The 16,240-nt window shown below is 49.7% G+C and overlaps 1 protein-coding gene across 1 annotated transcript in view; it reads right to left on the bottom strand.

The window, feature by feature from the left end:
- Positions 1-16,240, bottom strand: part of LOC137455353 (ovostatin-like) — a 47,925-nt gene continuing 31,685 nt past the window's right edge. Inside the window, exons 24-35 of the mRNA XM_068166080.1 lie at positions 14,918-15,094; positions 13,521-13,602; positions 11,633-11,789; positions 11,158-11,232; positions 9,718-9,883; positions 8,935-9,155; positions 8,240-8,455; positions 6,307-6,431; positions 4,280-4,370; positions 2,634-2,702; positions 361-466; positions 1-62 (exon numbers count right to left, since the gene is read on the bottom strand). Of these exons, the coding sequence (XP_068022181.1) occupies positions 1-62; positions 361-466; positions 2,634-2,702; positions 4,280-4,370; positions 6,307-6,431; positions 8,240-8,455; positions 8,935-9,155; positions 9,718-9,883; positions 11,158-11,232; positions 11,633-11,789; positions 13,521-13,602; positions 14,918-15,094 (1,547 nt within the window). The remainder of the gene's footprint in view (positions 63-360; positions 467-2,633; positions 2,703-4,279; positions 4,371-6,306; positions 6,432-8,239; positions 8,456-8,934; positions 9,156-9,717; positions 9,884-11,157; positions 11,233-11,632; positions 11,790-13,520; positions 13,603-14,917; positions 15,095-16,240) is intronic.

Below are 16,240 nucleotides of genomic sequence, written 5' to 3'. Positions count from 1 at the left end.
TTACTCCACTTGTGCAGCAACCTCTTTGCAAGGTGATGTATACTGAGCAGCAGCATACTCTTCTGCAGAAGATGGAAAGAAATGTTCCTGTTAGCCTAGAGTCCACTTTTTCTCGAGCTGGATATCTCTTACACTCAGCTTAAACTGGAGATCCTTCATATCTTCCTCATTCTGGCACATGCAACCTCCTAGTCACACCTATTTGTCTCCTTGGGGGTGAGAATAAGCTCACTAAAGTTAAGTGCACCTCTGCCCTGGCTCTAGGCCCTGGTTCAGGCTCTCCCTCAGTGCTTGCAGTGTTTCTGCTCTCCCTGTCCCTCTCCCAAACATCCCAAACATTGATTAAAACCCAAGACCCACCTGTTTCATAGTAATCATAGATCTGCACAGCAGCTGGCTTGGGACTGGTCACAATGAAGTCCTGCTCAACTGAGAAAGTGATTTCTTTCCTTTTCTTCTGTGAGAGCTGGGAATGGAGCAACAGGGATCACATTAAGTCTTTCCATTTGTACAACACCCCTGAGCAGATCAGGATGGCAACTTGCACTGATGCCACACACACAGATGTGGGACATCTGTTATCTGAAATATGTTTAGAATCATGGAATCATGAGGAGCTTAAAAGTGAAACTGAAGTTGGTTTCCTATCCTACTTCTGTAACTATTATACACCTGTCACCAGAAAGAGAAGGAAAGTCCCAAAGAACAGTGCTTAATTATCCACATCACTCCCATTCAGGATGATTCCAGACCCTCCCATCCCAGACACAGGTATTGTGTGCCACCAGGAAACTGCTAATCAATGTACCTCACTGGGGCATTGGCTTTTGTTGTCAGTTCTGCAGGACCCCAAGCAAATGTACTTTTACTGCACCAGTTCTGAACCAGGGATTAGGTTAGAAGTTAATAGAAAGACTTAACTAGGATAAGAGAATGAAAGGAAATCCTTCCAGGGATCAGAACAGTATTTCACATCCTGTTGGAAGGACTGTGAGAAGCCTACCAAGAGAGATATACCCAAGGAAACATCTTTTCTGGTGTCTTATCTGCTACTGGCTGAAAGGAGAAAAACTTTGATCAGTTTCTATGTGGGTCTGGGTTTGGTTTTTCTTGTGAAGATCTTGAAGGTCTCTTCCAACCTGGTTAATTCCTCCTCTCCTCTCCTCTCCTCTCCTCTCCTCTCCTCTCCTCTCCTCTCCTCTCCTCTCCTCTCCTCTCCTCTCCTCTCCTCTCCTCTCCTCTCCTCTCCTCTCCTCTCCTCTCCTCTCCTCTCCTCTCCTCTCCTCTCCTCTCCTCTCCTCTCCTCTCCTCTCCTCTCCTCTCCTCTCCTCTCCTCTCCTCTCCTCTCCTCTCCTCTCCTCTCCTCTCCTCTCCTCTCCTCTCCTCTCCTCTCCTCTCCTCCTCCTCTCCTCTCCTCTCCTCTCCTCTCCTCCTCCTCTCCTCTCCTCTCCTTCTCCTCTCCTCTCCTTCTCCTCTCCTTCTCCTCTCCTCTCCTTCTCCTCTCCTCTCCTTCTCCTCCTCTCCTCTCCTTCTCCTCCTCTCCTCTCCTCTCCTCTCCTCTCCTCTCCTCTCCTCTCCTCTCCTCTCCTCTCCTCTCCTCCTCCTCTCCTCCTCCTCCTCCTCCTCCTCCTCTCCTCTCCTCTCCTCCTCCTCTCCTCTCCTCTCCTCTCCTTCTCCTCTCCTTCTCCTCTCCTCTCCCCTCCCCTCCTCCTCTCCTCTCCTCTCCTTCTCCTCCTCTCCTCTCCTTCTCCTCTCCTCTCCTCTCCTCTCCTCTCCTCCTCCTCTCCTCTCCTCTCCTCCTCCTCTCCTCTCCTTCTCCTCTCCTCTCCTTCTCCTCTCCTCTCCTCTCCTCTCCTCTCCTCTCCTCTCCTCTCCTTCTCCTCTCCTCTCCTTCTCCTCCTCTCCTCTCCTTCTCCTCCTCTCCTCTCCTTCTCCTCCTCTCCTTCTCCTCTCCTCTCCTCTCCTCTCCTCTCCTCTCCTCTCCTCTCCTCTCCTCTCCTCTCCTCCTCCTCTCCTCCTCCTCTCCTCTCCTCTCCTCTCCTCCTCTCCTCCTCCTCTCCTCCTCCTCTCCTCTCCTCTCCTTCTCCTCTCCTTCTCCTCTCCCCTCCCCTCCTCCTCTCCTCTCCTCTCCTCTCCTCTCCTCTCCTCTCCTCTCCTCTCCTCTCCTCTCCTCTCCTCTCCTCTCCTCTCCTCTCCTCTCCTCTCCTCTCCTCTCCTCTCCTCTCCTCTCCTCTCCTTCTCCTCTCCTCTCCTTCTCCTCTCCTCTTCTTCTCCTCTCCTCTCCTCTTCTTCTCCTCTCCTCTCCTCTTCTTCTCCTCTCCTTTTCTCTTCTTCTCCTCTCCTTCTCCTCTCCTCTCCTCTTCTTCTCCTCTCCTCTCCTCTTCTTCTCCTCTCCTCTCCTCTTCTTCTCCTCTTTCTAGTTGCTAGTAGGGAAGGCATCAGTTTAAAGCCTTTTGGGAGATTTGGATGTTACATGCAGGATGTACATGCATGTCTTGAGGAGTAAGCAAACTGATGAGGAAGGGACCATTATACATGCACTTCACAGAGCATACACTCCATGTGTGGGTGTGTCTATCACATGCTGTTAGTTTCTTCTGTGAAAAATCAAGTAGAGAGTGAACAGAACTCACATTTTCCAGATAGAGGAGAACGTGGTTTTTCTTGGTTTCTACTTGCATCACCACATGACCAGCAACAAGCTTTAAAACAAGGAAATTAAGGTAAACATGTTTGTAAGTCATTAAAAGCCAAGTGCTACCTCATACCCTACCACTGGATGGTTGTGGGATTCGTTCTGTTCCTAGTCAGGTGTCAAGAAGTGGCAGCTGTTGTTTTGCATCTGAGTCAGAGAATCACAGAATTGCTCTGGTTGGAAAAGAACTTTACAGTCGTTGAGTCCAAGCATTATCTAACTGCTAAGCCTGGACCTAAACCATGTCCCTCAGCACCACATCTCTGCCTCTTTGAAACACCTCCAGGGATGGGGATCCAACCACCTTCCTGGGGAATCTGTTCCATCCTTTCAGTGAAGTGTCTTCTGATAGTCAACCTAAACCTCCCATGGTGTAACTTGAAGCCATTTCCTCTTGTCCTGTCAATTATTACTAGGTAGAAGAGACCAACATCCACCTCACTACAATCTTCTTTCTGGGAGTTGTAGAGAGCAAGGATGATCAGAGGGCTGGAGCACCTCTCCTATGAGGACAGACTGAAGGAGTTGGGGCTGTTCAGTCTGCAGAGGAGAAGGCTCCCAGGTGACCTCATTGTGGCCTTCCAGGATCTGAAGGGGGCCTACAGGAAGGCTGGGGAAGGACTTCTCAGGATCTCAGGGAGTGATAGGACTAGGGGGAATGGAATGAAGCTGGAGATGGGGAGATTGAGGCTGGAGGTGAGGAGGAAGTTCTTCCCCATGAGAGTGGTGAAACCCTGGAATGGGTTGTCCAGGGAGGTGGTTGAGGCCGTGTCCCTGGAGGTGTTTAAGGCCAGGCTGGCTGAGGCTGTGGCCAGGCTGATCTAGTGTGGGGTGTCCCTGCCCATGGCAGGGGTGTTGGAACTAGATGATTCTTGTGGTCCCTTCCAACCCTGACTGATACTATGATACTATGGTACTATGATAAGTCTCCCTTCAGCTTCCTTTTCTCCAGACTAAACAATCCCAGTTCCCTCAGCTGCTCCTCACAAGCCCTGTTCTCCAGACTTCACCACCTTCATTAACTTTCTCTGGATATACTCCAGCACCTCACTGTCTTTCTTGTAGTGCGTGCTCCAACACTGAGCCCAGCACACAAAGTGTGGCCTCACCAGTGCTGAGTACAGGGGAACAATCCCTTCTGTGGTCCTGCTGGTCACACTAAGGCTGCTGGACAGTTGCAGTGGACTGAGCAAAACCTGCCATTTGACTTTGAAGGGAGTCTGAGCACTTCACACTCCCTATTGAAGCAGGGAGGCACAGCAGCTCATTTGAGGAATACTCTCTGACTCCAGTGCCATATGGTTTTCAGAACTAGTCTGGCAGATTTCCCACCCTTTCCCTACCCAGGCAGTGTCAGCTCCCAGATGCAGCTGCCAGCTGGTGAGGCTCTAGCTGGAATCCCTCCTAGTTTTTAATATGTAAAAGGCTGTGTGCTCACAGTAACCTGTAGGGCATTCCCTCCACCCAGCAGTGAAGACTGTGCAGTCATGCAAACACTTAACAGGTCTTAACCAAACCTCTGTTTTCATCATGACCAGTCTTCTCCTCTGTCTCTGGAGTGATTAATTTCATCTTGCTCCTTACCTTATCCAGGGAAGACTTAACAGGAACAAAGCCAGAAAGCATCTTCACATCAATGATGACCATGTTGGAGCTTCTGCGCTTCCCTGTGTAACTGAAACAGGAGACTCCTGTCAGTCTGGACCATACCTGGGGAAGCAAACCTCAGATCTCTGCTCCTGGGCTCATAATACCACGTGAAGAAGTTGGCATGAATCATGTGTGCTTGCTGTTTGGCTTGGATGGGAGACACTGGTGTGACCCCTAGTATGAAGGGGTCAAAAATGTGCTACCACCATTGATTTCTGACACAAGGCCTTTGGGATGTGATGTGTTGCAGGCTGATATCATCAGCACATTGATCAGGTCATGTTTCTTGACTTTATAAGCAGAACTGAATACACACCAGCAATCTTCTGTGTGAATCTTGTCATCTGTGCCTCTGGTTTATTGATTGCTGTGGTAGCTTGGCCCACCAGCACTAACAAAAGCTGGGCTCACTCAGTCAGGAAAGCAAATGCAAGCTGTATTTACAAGCAATGACTACACTCTACAGTGGGATGCAATGAATACGTACAGATAGACAGGAGTTACAATATTAAACAGGTATTTACAAGCAGAAAACAGCACCCTGAACCTTCTGGGGCCACAAAAGCAGCAGGGGTAACTGCTCCACTTCCTCCCCCAATCTCCCCCCTCTTTACATCTAATTAGAAGAAAAGGGAAAGTGATGTTAGAGAGTTCTGTTAGCTCAAAGAGCATTGTTAGTGCTCTTCTCTCAAGGTTAGGCTGATAAGGTCCTTTTCCAGAAAAAGCAGAACAGAAGCAGCCAGAGAATGAATGAAAGAAGCATGTGAGATTGTTAGAATACATCCCACACATCTGCCCCATGACATGTATTTAGAACACAGTATCACAGTATAGCCAAGGTTGGAAGACAGCTCGACGATCATCGAGTCCAACCTGTCACCACAGACCTCATGACTAAACCATGGCACCAAGTGCCACATCCAATCCCCTCTTGAACACCTCCAGGGATGGTGACCCCACCACCTCCCTGGGCAGCACATTCCAATGACAAATGACTCTCTCAGTGAAGAACTTTCTCCTCACCTCCAGCCTAAACTTCAAGTCTCTCAATGTCCTTCTTAAACTGAGGGGCCCAGAACTGGACACAGGACTCAAGGTGTGGCTTAACCAGTGCTGAGTACAGGGCACAATGACTTCCCTGCTCCTGCTGGCCACACTGTTCCTAATGCAGGCCAGGATGCCATTGGCCCTACTGGCCACCTGGGCACACTGCTGGCTCATGTTTAGGCAGCTGTCAATCAGCACCCCCAGGTCTCTCTCTGTTTGGCAGCTCTCAGCCACTCTGACCCCAGCCTGTAGCTCTGCATGGGGTTGCTGTGGCCAAAGTGCAGCCCCTGGCACTTGGACTTGTTGAATGCCATCCTGTTGGCCTCTGCCCATCTGTCCATTTGGTCAAGGTCCCTCTGCAGAGCCCTTCTGTCCTCTAACTGACCAACTCCTGCCCCCAGCTTGGTGTCACCTGCAAATTTACTGATGATGGACTCAATCCCCTCATCCAGGTCATCAGTAAAGATGTTAAAGAGGATGGGGCCCAGCACTGATCCCTTGGGGCACACCACTGGTGCCTGGCCTCCAGCTGGCTGTGGCACCATTCACCACCACTCTCTGGGTTCAGCCTCCAGCCAGTTCCTAACCCAGCTCAGAGTGCTGCTGTCCAAGCCAGGGGCTGACAGCTTAGACAGCAGTTTTCTGTGGGGGGACAGTGTCAAAGGCCTTGCTGAAGTCCAGGTAGACTACATCCACAGCCCTCCCCATGTCCACCAGGCAGTCAACTGATCATAGAAGGAGATCAGGTTGGTGTGGCAGGACCTGCCCCTCCTAAATCCATGCTGGCTGGACAATCTCTTGCTTTCCTCTTTACACCCAGCTGTGGATTGGTTTATATTTCTCCACTCTTCTGCTTGAAAATCTGCAGTTAACTTTCAAAGGCATAGCCTGAAACTGCCCCAGGTGCACATTACCTGGTTGTGAGGACAATATCAAACTTTGCTGGTCGATCCAGTGGGCATGAAGCCTTTGATGTCTGTACTGAGAGTGAAAATCCAAAGCCCCCGTCTAGAAAGTGAATGTTGTATCTTAGTGTTGCCTGAAAGAGAAGAACACATGCTTTTGTTCAAGCAGGCCAAGGGGTTTTACTTGCCCTCCAAGAAAAAAACCCCACATGCAAGTATCAAACTTAGAGCAGCTTCCCAGCCATGCTGCTCTTGGTTTTATGTGAAGGATCCTTGCTTACATCAAAGATGGACACATCAGACTTCTGCTCTTTAGCAAGGAAGGTGCTTGCACCAAGCTTCACCTCCCAGAGAGAAACCAGTTGCTGATCAGCAAGGACTCTTACACAAACTGTGACTCCACACAAGTCAGAATGTGGGATGGGGGAAAATGTGTTTGAATAGAATCACAGAATCACAGAATTGTTGCAATTGGAAAAGTCCTTTGAGGTCATTGAGTCTAGCCATTGTATCACAGTATCACAGTATCACAGTATAACTTAGGTTGGAAAGGACCTCGAGGATCATCGAGTCCAACCTATCAACACAGACCCCATGACTAGACCATGGCACCAAGTGCCACGTCCAATCTCCCCTTGAACGCCTCCAGGGTCGATGACTCAACCACCTCCCTGGGCAACCCGTTCCAATGCCGAATGACTCGCTCGGTGAAGAACTTCCTCCTCACCTCGAGTCTAAACCTCCCCTGGTGCAGCTTGAGACTGTGTCCTCTTGTTCTGGTGCTGCTTGCCTGGGAGAAGAGGCCAACCCCTTCCTGGCTACAACCACCCTTCAGGTAGTTGTAGAGGGCAATAAGGTCTCCCCTGAGCCTCCTCTTCTCCAGGCTAAGCAACCCCAGCTCCCTCAGCCTCTTCTCATAGGGCTTGTGCTCAACGCCTCTCCCCAGCCTTGTTGCCCTTCTCTGGACACTCTCAAGTGTTTCGATGTCCTTCTTAAACTGAGGGGCCCAGAACTGGACACAGGACTCAAGGTGTGGCCTAACCAAAGCAGAGTACAGGGGCACAATGACCTCCCTGCTCCTGCCTGCCACACTATTCCTAATGCAGGCCAGGATGCCATTTGCCCTCCTGGCCACCTGGGCACACTGTTGGCTCATATTCAGGTGGCTGTTGATCAGCACCCCCAGGTCCCTCTCTGTTTGGGAGCTCTCAGCCACTCTGACCCCAGCCTGTAGCTCTGCCTGGGATTGCCGTAGCTAAAGTGCAGCACTCGGCACTTGGGCTTGTTGAATTGCATCCCATTGGACTCTGCCCATCTGTCCAGTCGGTCTAACTCTACCACAGTCTGCTGCTAAATGATATCTGTTGGCATCACATCTCTGTACCTTTGAAACACCTCCAGGGATGGGAATTCAACCACCACCCTGAAGAGCCTATTGCAGTCTTTGAGAACCCCTTCAGTTAAGAGTTTTCTTCTAATATCCAACCTAACCATCATTGGAGGTGTTCAGCAGGAGACTTGATGGGGTGCTTGGTGCCAGGGGTTAGTTGTTTAGGTGGGTTGGATTGGTTGATGGGTTGGACACAATGATCTTAAAGATCTCTTCCAACCTGGTTGTTTATTATTATTATTATTACTATTATTGTTATTACTATTAATATTAATATTACTATTACTATTATTAAACCTCCCCCAGTGCAACATAAGGCCCTTTGCTTTTGTCCTATCCATTATTGCTAGGTAGAAGAGACCAACCCCATCTCCTTTAAGGGAGTAGAGAGTGAGGAGGTCTCCCCTCAGCCTCATTTTCTACAGACTAAACAAGCCCAGTTTAGATAAATCACATAATTGGGGAAAATAAAGAGAAGACACCTGAAGAATCATCAAAGCCATGGCTGTGCACAGTGTGTGGGACAGAATGAAGAGAAGAACAGAACCTTACTTGCATAAGCACACATCCACTGCCATTCACTGTCAGGCTGTATTTCCCAGGGATCTCAGGAAGGGGAGTCTGTTGCAGCAGGAGCCTGTTTGTACTGTTGACAGTAAATACCTTCTCAAAAAGCTTTTTGGAAGTGATCTTGACTACATTTTGTGCAACAGAATTGTATGTGGCCTCGCCATAAGCAGCCAGGGCTTGAAGAGCAATGACTGTATCCTGAAGGAAAAGGAACAACGAAATACAGTTAGCTACACAGTGTGACAGGTGCTCCATCCTAGCTAAAGAAAACTTGGATTTGTGTGGAATTCCAGGCTTTCCATACATAAGGAGACATTTCATTATGGCATGTGTGTTTAAGGGTGGGAGGAATCTCTATACTCATATCAAGGTCTCAGAACATAAAACCTGAGGTCTAGAGCACAGTTCTAGAGTTTGTTTTCTAGGGAACTCCAGAGCACATCTTGGGCCTACAACAGCTGGGGCTCTGTTTTCTGTGCTTGTCCCCAACACAATTATCTGTGTTTGTTGCTGGCCAAATCACTCTTGTATGGCTCAAACCTATCTATAGTTACAAAGAAGACAGGGGGGAGGGAAGTATATTGGTCTAACTGCAAGGCTTGGTCTCTGTGTGTTTGAGACTTTCAGGGTCCCCTAGTTCTTAGGACTGGCTAGGGAGTGGAAAAGACTTTTAGCACCTGGGTGGAAGAGAAACCTCCATAGGGATTCTGCTGCCTGATGATCCACTGCACAATCCCTGAGGCCTTTGTGAGATCATCTTGGTTCCGGTTGGGCTTGCAGAGCAGTGCCAGCAGCACGTAACTGGTGATCTCCACCTCAGCTGAGGGGGCATGGTCAAGGAAGGAGGGAGATTCTTCTGAGAGAGGCCTCTCCTCCTGCTCCCAGTGCTGTGATCCATCTAAATAAACAAAGAGAGAGTATGGATCCTTGAAAGTGGGGTTTGGCTGTCACTTCCCTCTGTTGCCTCAGAGATGCCTCCTGGCATCATTCTCACAGGTGCTCTCTACACAGCAACAGATGTGCTGCAAAACAGCTCCGTAGGCTGTTGCACAGGATCACAGAATCTCTTCTGTTGCAGAAGACCTTGAGCACCAGCAAGTCCAGTTGTTGCCCTAGTGCCACCATGGCCATTAAACCATGTCCCAAAGTGCCATGACAGAAAAACATGTAAACACCTCCAGGGCTGGTGACTCCCCCAGCTCCCTGGGCACTCTCTTCCAATTCTTGACCACTTTCTCGGTAGAGAATCCATTTGAAACCTTCCCTGGTGCAATTTGAAGCCATTTGCTCTTGTTACATCACTTGATACTAGGGAGAAGAGACCAACACCCACCTCACTACAGCCTCCCTTTGCAGAGTTTGATTCTTGTGCTTACACTCTCAATAGTTACAGCATTTAAGATCAGTAAGTTCTGTTCCCTCTTCCCACTTCCCAAATTCCCTCAATGGTTGAAACTCACCAACTTCCTTTGCTGATTTCAGTAACTCTTTAAGGAATGATTCACACTTTTCTGCCTTGCCAGCCAAGCAGAAAGCATAGGCCATGAGTGCCTGAGTGTAAACATTGCTGATTCTCTTCTCAGATGCAGTCTCCAGGCAGAAAATGGCATTTCGGACTACAGGGTACTATAAAAAACAAGCAAACAAACAAACCAAATTCATGTGAGTGTGATTCAGGACATTAGTCTTCACCTGGCCAAACATTCATGTTCTTCAAACCAATTCTTCACCCTGCCACTATCCCAGTAATGAGCATGGGACTTCACTTTCCAGCTGGCAGCCAGGCACCAGTGGTGTGCCCCAGGGATCAGTGCTGGGCCCCATCCTCTTTAACATCTTCACTGATGATCTGGATGAGGGGATTGAGTCAGTCATCAGCAAGTTTGCAGATGACACCAAACTGGGAGCAGATGTTGGTCAGTTAGAGGACAGAAGGGCTCTGCAGAAGGACCTCAACCGACTGGACAGATGGGCAGAGTCCAACAGGATGGCATTCAACAAGTCCAAGTGCCAGGGGCTGCACTTTGGCCACAGCAACCCCATGCAGAGCTACAGGCTGGGGTCAGAGTGCCTGAGAGCTGCCAATCAGAGAGGGACCTGGGGGTGCTGATTGACAGCTGCCTGAACATGAGCCAGCAGTGTGCCCAGGTGGCCAGTAGGGCCAATGGCATCCTGGCCTGCATTAGGAATAGTGTGGCCAGCAGGAGCAAGGAAGTCATTGTGCCCCTGTACTCTGCATTGGTTAGGCCACACCTTGAGTCCTGTGTCCAGTTCTGGGCCCCTCGGTTTAAGAAGGACATTGAGAGACTTGAAGGTGTCCAGAGAAGGGCAACAAGGCTGGGGAGAGGCCTTGAGCACAGCCCTGTGAGGACAGGCTGAGGGAGCTGGGGTTGCTTAGCCTGGAGAAGAGGAGGCTCAGGGGAGACCTCACTGCTCTCTACAACTCCCTGAGGGGTGGTTGTAGCCAGGAGGGGGTTGGTCTCTTCTCCCAGGCAACCAGCACCAGAACAAGAGGACACAGTCTCAAGCTGCGCCAGGGAAGGTTTAGGCTGGAGGTGAGGAGAAAGTTCTTCACTGACAGAGTCATTCGTCATTGGGATGTGCTGCCCAGGGAGGTGGTGGAGTCACCGTCCCTGGAGGTGTTCAAGAGGGGATTGAATGTGGCACTTGGTGCCAATGGTTTAGTAGTCCTGAGGTGTTGGTTGATAGGTTGGACTTGATGATCTCAAAGGTCTTTTCCAACCTTATTGGTTCTGTGATTCACAGCCACAGAGCAGGGTTGTGTTCCTTGGGAGCTTAATCTCCTCTCTTTCTCTCTTTTGTACCTAGACAATTTATAGCAAATGCTGGGGTCACATCAACACCTAGTGATCAATTCCAGCTGCTGAAGGTTTCCTTACCGAGTTGGAATGCTGAGCTTCTAGCATGGCAATGGTGATGTAGGCAGAAAGTGACAGCTCATCTTCAACTCCTCCCTGAAAAGGAGATGGAGAGTGGAATAAGCAGTGAATACCCTGAGTCTTTATATTGCATCCCAGCTGGGAGAGCATGGACAGTTATGGAGGCAGTCCAAAAGGAAGGAGATCATACACATAGCTCTTAAATAGCTTTTTAAATCAAGAGAAGCCCTTTACTGCCACCTCAAAGAAGAATCACTCTCACAAGATTGCAGTCCTGTAAGACCTAGCTGAGGTGCTAGTAAGAGGTATAGTGTGGGAAAGCTAAGTGAGCCAAAAGTCATCATTTTAAGAAGAGGAGTGTTAGTCCTCAGCAGAAGACAGACATTTGGAGTAGTGTATCAGTTTTGATGTAAATGGGAGAGCCTGTTCCTCGTGGAAAGAGTGCAAATTGCACCAAGAAGTGATTCTCCACCACCTTCAAGGCATTGTTGAAGAGTGTCCCAACGCTTCGGAAACAGCCGTCCGGCTTCTGTTTGCTTGCCAGCCACATCAGGGTTTGAGCCTGGACGTTGTCATCAATGTAGATGAAGTGACTAGCTTGTGCAAATGATTTGTACACAAAGGCTGTGAGCCTGCAAAGGAAAGATGAAGCTGTGAGATGAGCACTTCAAGCAGGAACAGAAAAGGCCAGCCCTCCGTTTCATGCTACGCAGAGCATTGGGGCAAGTGCAGAGCCCTGCGTATGGGAAGAGCAATCCCATGTGTCAGTTCAGGTTGTGGGCTGACCTGCTGGAGAGCAGCTCTGGGGGAAAAGGACTTGGAAGTCCTGGTGGACAACAGCCTGACCACGAGCCAAAAATGTGCCCTCGTGGTCAAGAAGGCAAATGACATCCTGGGGTGTATTCAGAAGAGTGTGACCAGCAGCTCAAGGGAGGTTTTCCTCCCCCTTTACTCTGCCTCTGCCCAGTTCATGAAGGACAAGGAACTATTGGAGAGAGTCCAATAGAGAGGTCCTAAGATCATGAGGGGACTGGAACATCTACCTTGAGAAGAAAGTCTGAGAGACCTGATGCTGTTTAGCCTGGAGAATCATAGAATCACAGTATCAGTCAGGGTTGGAAGGGACCACAAGGAGCATCTAGTTCCAGTCCCCCTGCCATGGGCAGGGACACCCCACACTACATCAGCCTGCCCAGAGCCTCATCCAGCCTGGGCTTAAACACCTCCAGGGACAGGGCCTCAACCACCTCTCTGGACAACCCATTCCAGGGCTTCACCACTCTCATGGGGAAGAACTTCCTCCTCACCTCCAGCCTCAATCTCCCCACCTCCAGCTTCATTCCATTCCCCCTAGTCCTGTCATTACCTGATATCCTGAGAAGTCCTTCCCTCTTCCTTATATTCCTGTCAAAGCTTTTTCCACTCCCACTTTCCCCAAGTCACTAACCCAGCTGTATCCTGTAGTAGTTTATTGTCACTTGTGATACTTCTAATTGAGAGGGCATCTCATTAATGCTTATAAATATGTAAAGAACAAGTGTAAGGAGAGTGGGACCAGAGTCTTGCAGTGGTGTCCAGTGGCAGGACAAGGGGCAGTCTGGAACATGGGAGGTTCCACATACACATGAGGAAAAAGTTCTTCCCTTTGAAGGTGGCAGAGCACTGGAGCATAGAGATTGTGGAGTATCCTTTTCAGGTCCTTAGGTGGATGTGTTCCTTTGTGATTTACTCTGGGTGAACCTACTCTAGGAGGGGGGTTAGTATCATAGTATCAGTCAAGGTTGGAGGGGACCACAAAGATCATCTAGTTTCAACCCCCCTGCCATGGGCAGGGACACCCCACACTAGATCAGCCTGGCCAGAGCCTCATCCAGCCTGGCCTTAAACACCTCCAGGGATGGGGCCTCAACCACCAACCTGGACAACCCATTCCAGGGCTTGGTCTAGATGATCTCCAGAGATCTCTTTCAACCCCTACCACTCTGTGATTCTGTGATAAGATGAAGAGTTATGTGATGGCTTGCTTTCTCTTTGTGTGCTCCTCCAGGAGAAGGTAGTTATATGGGACAAAGGAAGTCTATCCAGCATGCCTCACAGCTGATTCTGGCTACAGAGCAGTGCAGTAAGTTTGATTTCATGTGAAACAGCAGGAGTGCAAGTCAGAAAGTCATCTGAGTATTTAGGCATCAGTTTCTCTCTCCACACCCCACCTGGCAGGGGGTGGAGAGCTGTTTTTCCCCCTCCTCACAGAGTCCCAGTCCTAGACAGCACTGCACATTTAACCACTGATGATGCCTCTTGCTTGTATCACATACATTCAATGCAAATTAATCTCTGAGCTATATTTGCTCCCAGTCACTTACCAGGTGTTCCCTTCTTTATCTTTGATGCCAAAGATGCTGTAGGATCCATCAGGATGTTTATATGACAGTTGCTTCTGGTAGCCTGCAAAAACATGGGAGAGGAAGTGCTCTCTAATTTAAAAGGTAAAACTGTGTTCTGCTTGTTATCAGATTTATCTGGAACCATGCTGGGAAAGAGTGGAAGGGCACTGTGTATCTCCCAGGCAGCAGGAGAGCACTGAAGGTAGCTTAGGTGGAAGTGTGGAACATCCTGTCCTGCAGAAACACTGCATCACAGAATAAACAGATCTGTATCAGCTCTGTGCTCCAGCTAGACTGCCTGGATTAGGGCATACAGGAACAGATTCATAGAATTGTTTGGATTTGGAAAGACCTCTGAAATCATCAAGTCCAACCTTTATCTGACTCAAACAAGACTAGTAGATAGCCATGCTGCTGCTGCTGCTGCTCACTGGACCACAACATATAAGGGAACACAAGCCCTGTGAGCAGAGGCTGAGGGAGCTGGGGTTGCTTAGCCTGGAGAAGAGGAGGCTCAGGGGAGACCTCACTGCTCTCTACAACTATGTGAAGGGAGGTTGGAGCCAGGAAGGGGTTGGTCTCTTCTCCCAGGCAAGCAGCACCAGAACAAGAGGACACAGTCTCAAGCTGTGCCAGGGGAGGTTTAGGCTGGATGTTAGGAAGAAGTTCTTCCCGGAAAGAGAGATTGGCCATTGGGATGTTGTGGTGGTTTAGGCTGGGTGCTGGCCCAGATGCCACTGCACAGACCACACCTGGAAGGTCCCTATGGGTGGGCCCAGCCCAGGGGGTGGTCACAGGCAGGTATTTCATTTCCCATAATGCCCTGCTCCCCTATAAAATGCCCATGCAGGGTCTTCACTTCCTCTTTCATCCCCAGCTGCAGCCTAGGTAAAATGGCGTGAGCCGCCTCCCTTGGGCCTGCCCAGGCCCAAGGCTGGGTTGGGGGAGAGGAAAGAGCCCTGGGGGGGTTTGGGTGTACCCCCAGGTGGGGATGGGATGGTTTTGGGCATGCTCTGGGACCTCTCTCTTTGTCACGGTGCTTGTGGTTCTCTGTAAATCTTTCATTGCTGTTTGTTCTTAAATTGTTTTTCCTATTTAAACTTTCCATCACTTTTGCAATCCCTTTTGTCTGAGTCGTTGTTTCTGCCCTGTGGTGGGGAGGGGGTTTGCCCCAACCCATTACAGATGTGCTGCCCAGGGAGGTGGTGGAGTCACCATCAGGAGGTGTTTAAGAAGAGACTGGCTAAGGCACTTGGTGCCGTGGTTTAGTTGATTAGATGATGTTGGGTGATAGGTTGGACTTGATGATCTCAGAGGTCTTCTCCAACCTGTTTGGTTCTGTGATTCTGTGACACACAAGAACACAAAGCTCTCACCGCTCACTAAGTATCCGATGGCCTTGGACTTGACCTCCTCGCTCAGCTGCCCTGTCTTGTTCAGGTAGTCCAGGACACAGATGTTGGGTGCAAACAGGACCATGTTCTGCTCCCCACAGCCAAATGGCATCTGGAGGAGCTGGTGCACGTTATGCATGGCAGTGCCCATGATGTCACCTGAGGAAGAGGAGATACCAGGATGGATTAGCACAAATCATGGAGACTCAGCTGAGCAGTAATTTCTGGTTTGTAGGTAGATACATGGCAAGTGCAGCTGGGGCTGCAAGCCTTTCCCCCAAGCATGAATCCCTCAGTGCTAAGTGCTTTGCTCTGTTCTGTTTTGCAGCCAATAAAGACATCCCTTCCATATCTCTCCTTACTTAGTTTAAATTGCCCACACCAGAAAACTTCCAGTTTTGACATGGAAACACTTCAGAAGGATAATTCTTAGTGCAAATGAATGGAAGAGCTTCCAGGAGAGTTCTGTTTTCAAAGGAGGGAAGGGGAACAGCCCAGGGATGCTACATTGGAGCATCTATTACAGAATCAGCAACTAATGCTGAGAAAGGACATTAGTTATGCAGACATATCATTGCTAGTTTTAGGAAAGGTAGCACAGAGCCTGCAAGGGATTTCTGGAATGGGCTGAAACAGCCTACACCAGAAAGCAAACTTTTTATGAGTAGAGAGTAACCAAGCCCAGATCCCTTCCAGGAAAAGGCTGGAGAGGATCCACTAGCATCTCTGACTTGCAGTTGGGTGAGTGAAGGAAGTCATGAGTCTGCCTGAAGTTCTAACTTGGTACTGTGACATTTCAGAGCAAAGCAATAGTATCATAGTATCAGTCAGGGTTGGAAGGGACCACAAGGATCACCTAGTTCCAACCCCCCTGCCATGGGCAGGGACACCCCACACTACATCAGCCTGGCCACAGCCTCAGCCAGCCTGGCCTTAAACACCTCCAGGGATGGGGCCTCAATCACCTCCCTGGACAACCCATTCCAGGGCTTCACCACTCTCATGGGGAAGAACTTCCTCCTCACCTCCAGCCTCAATCTCCCCACCTCCAGCTTCATTCCATTCCCCCTAGTCCTATCACTCCCTGAGATCCTGAGCAGTCCCCCCCCAGCCTTCCTGGAGCCCCCTTCAGATCCTGGAAGGCCACAATGAGGTCACCTGGGAGCCTTCTCTTCTCCAGGCTGAACAGCCCCAACTCCTTCAGTCTGTCCTCACAGGAGAGGTGCTCCAGCCCTCTGATCATCCTCCTGGCCCTTCTCTGGACATGTTTCAGCACCTCCAGATCCCTCTTGCAATAGGGGCTCC

The sequence above is a fragment of the Melanerpes formicivorus genome, unplaced genomic scaffold, assembly GCF_026170545.1.
Source record: "Melanerpes formicivorus ecotype bairdi unplaced genomic scaffold, bMelFor1.0.p_v2 SCAF_96, whole genome shotgun sequence".
NCBI classification, from domain to species: Eukaryota; Metazoa; Chordata; class Aves; order Piciformes; family Picidae; genus Melanerpes; species Melanerpes formicivorus.
Note: the sequence above shows the minus strand (reverse complement) of the source record. Positions and strands in the feature narration are given on the sequence as shown.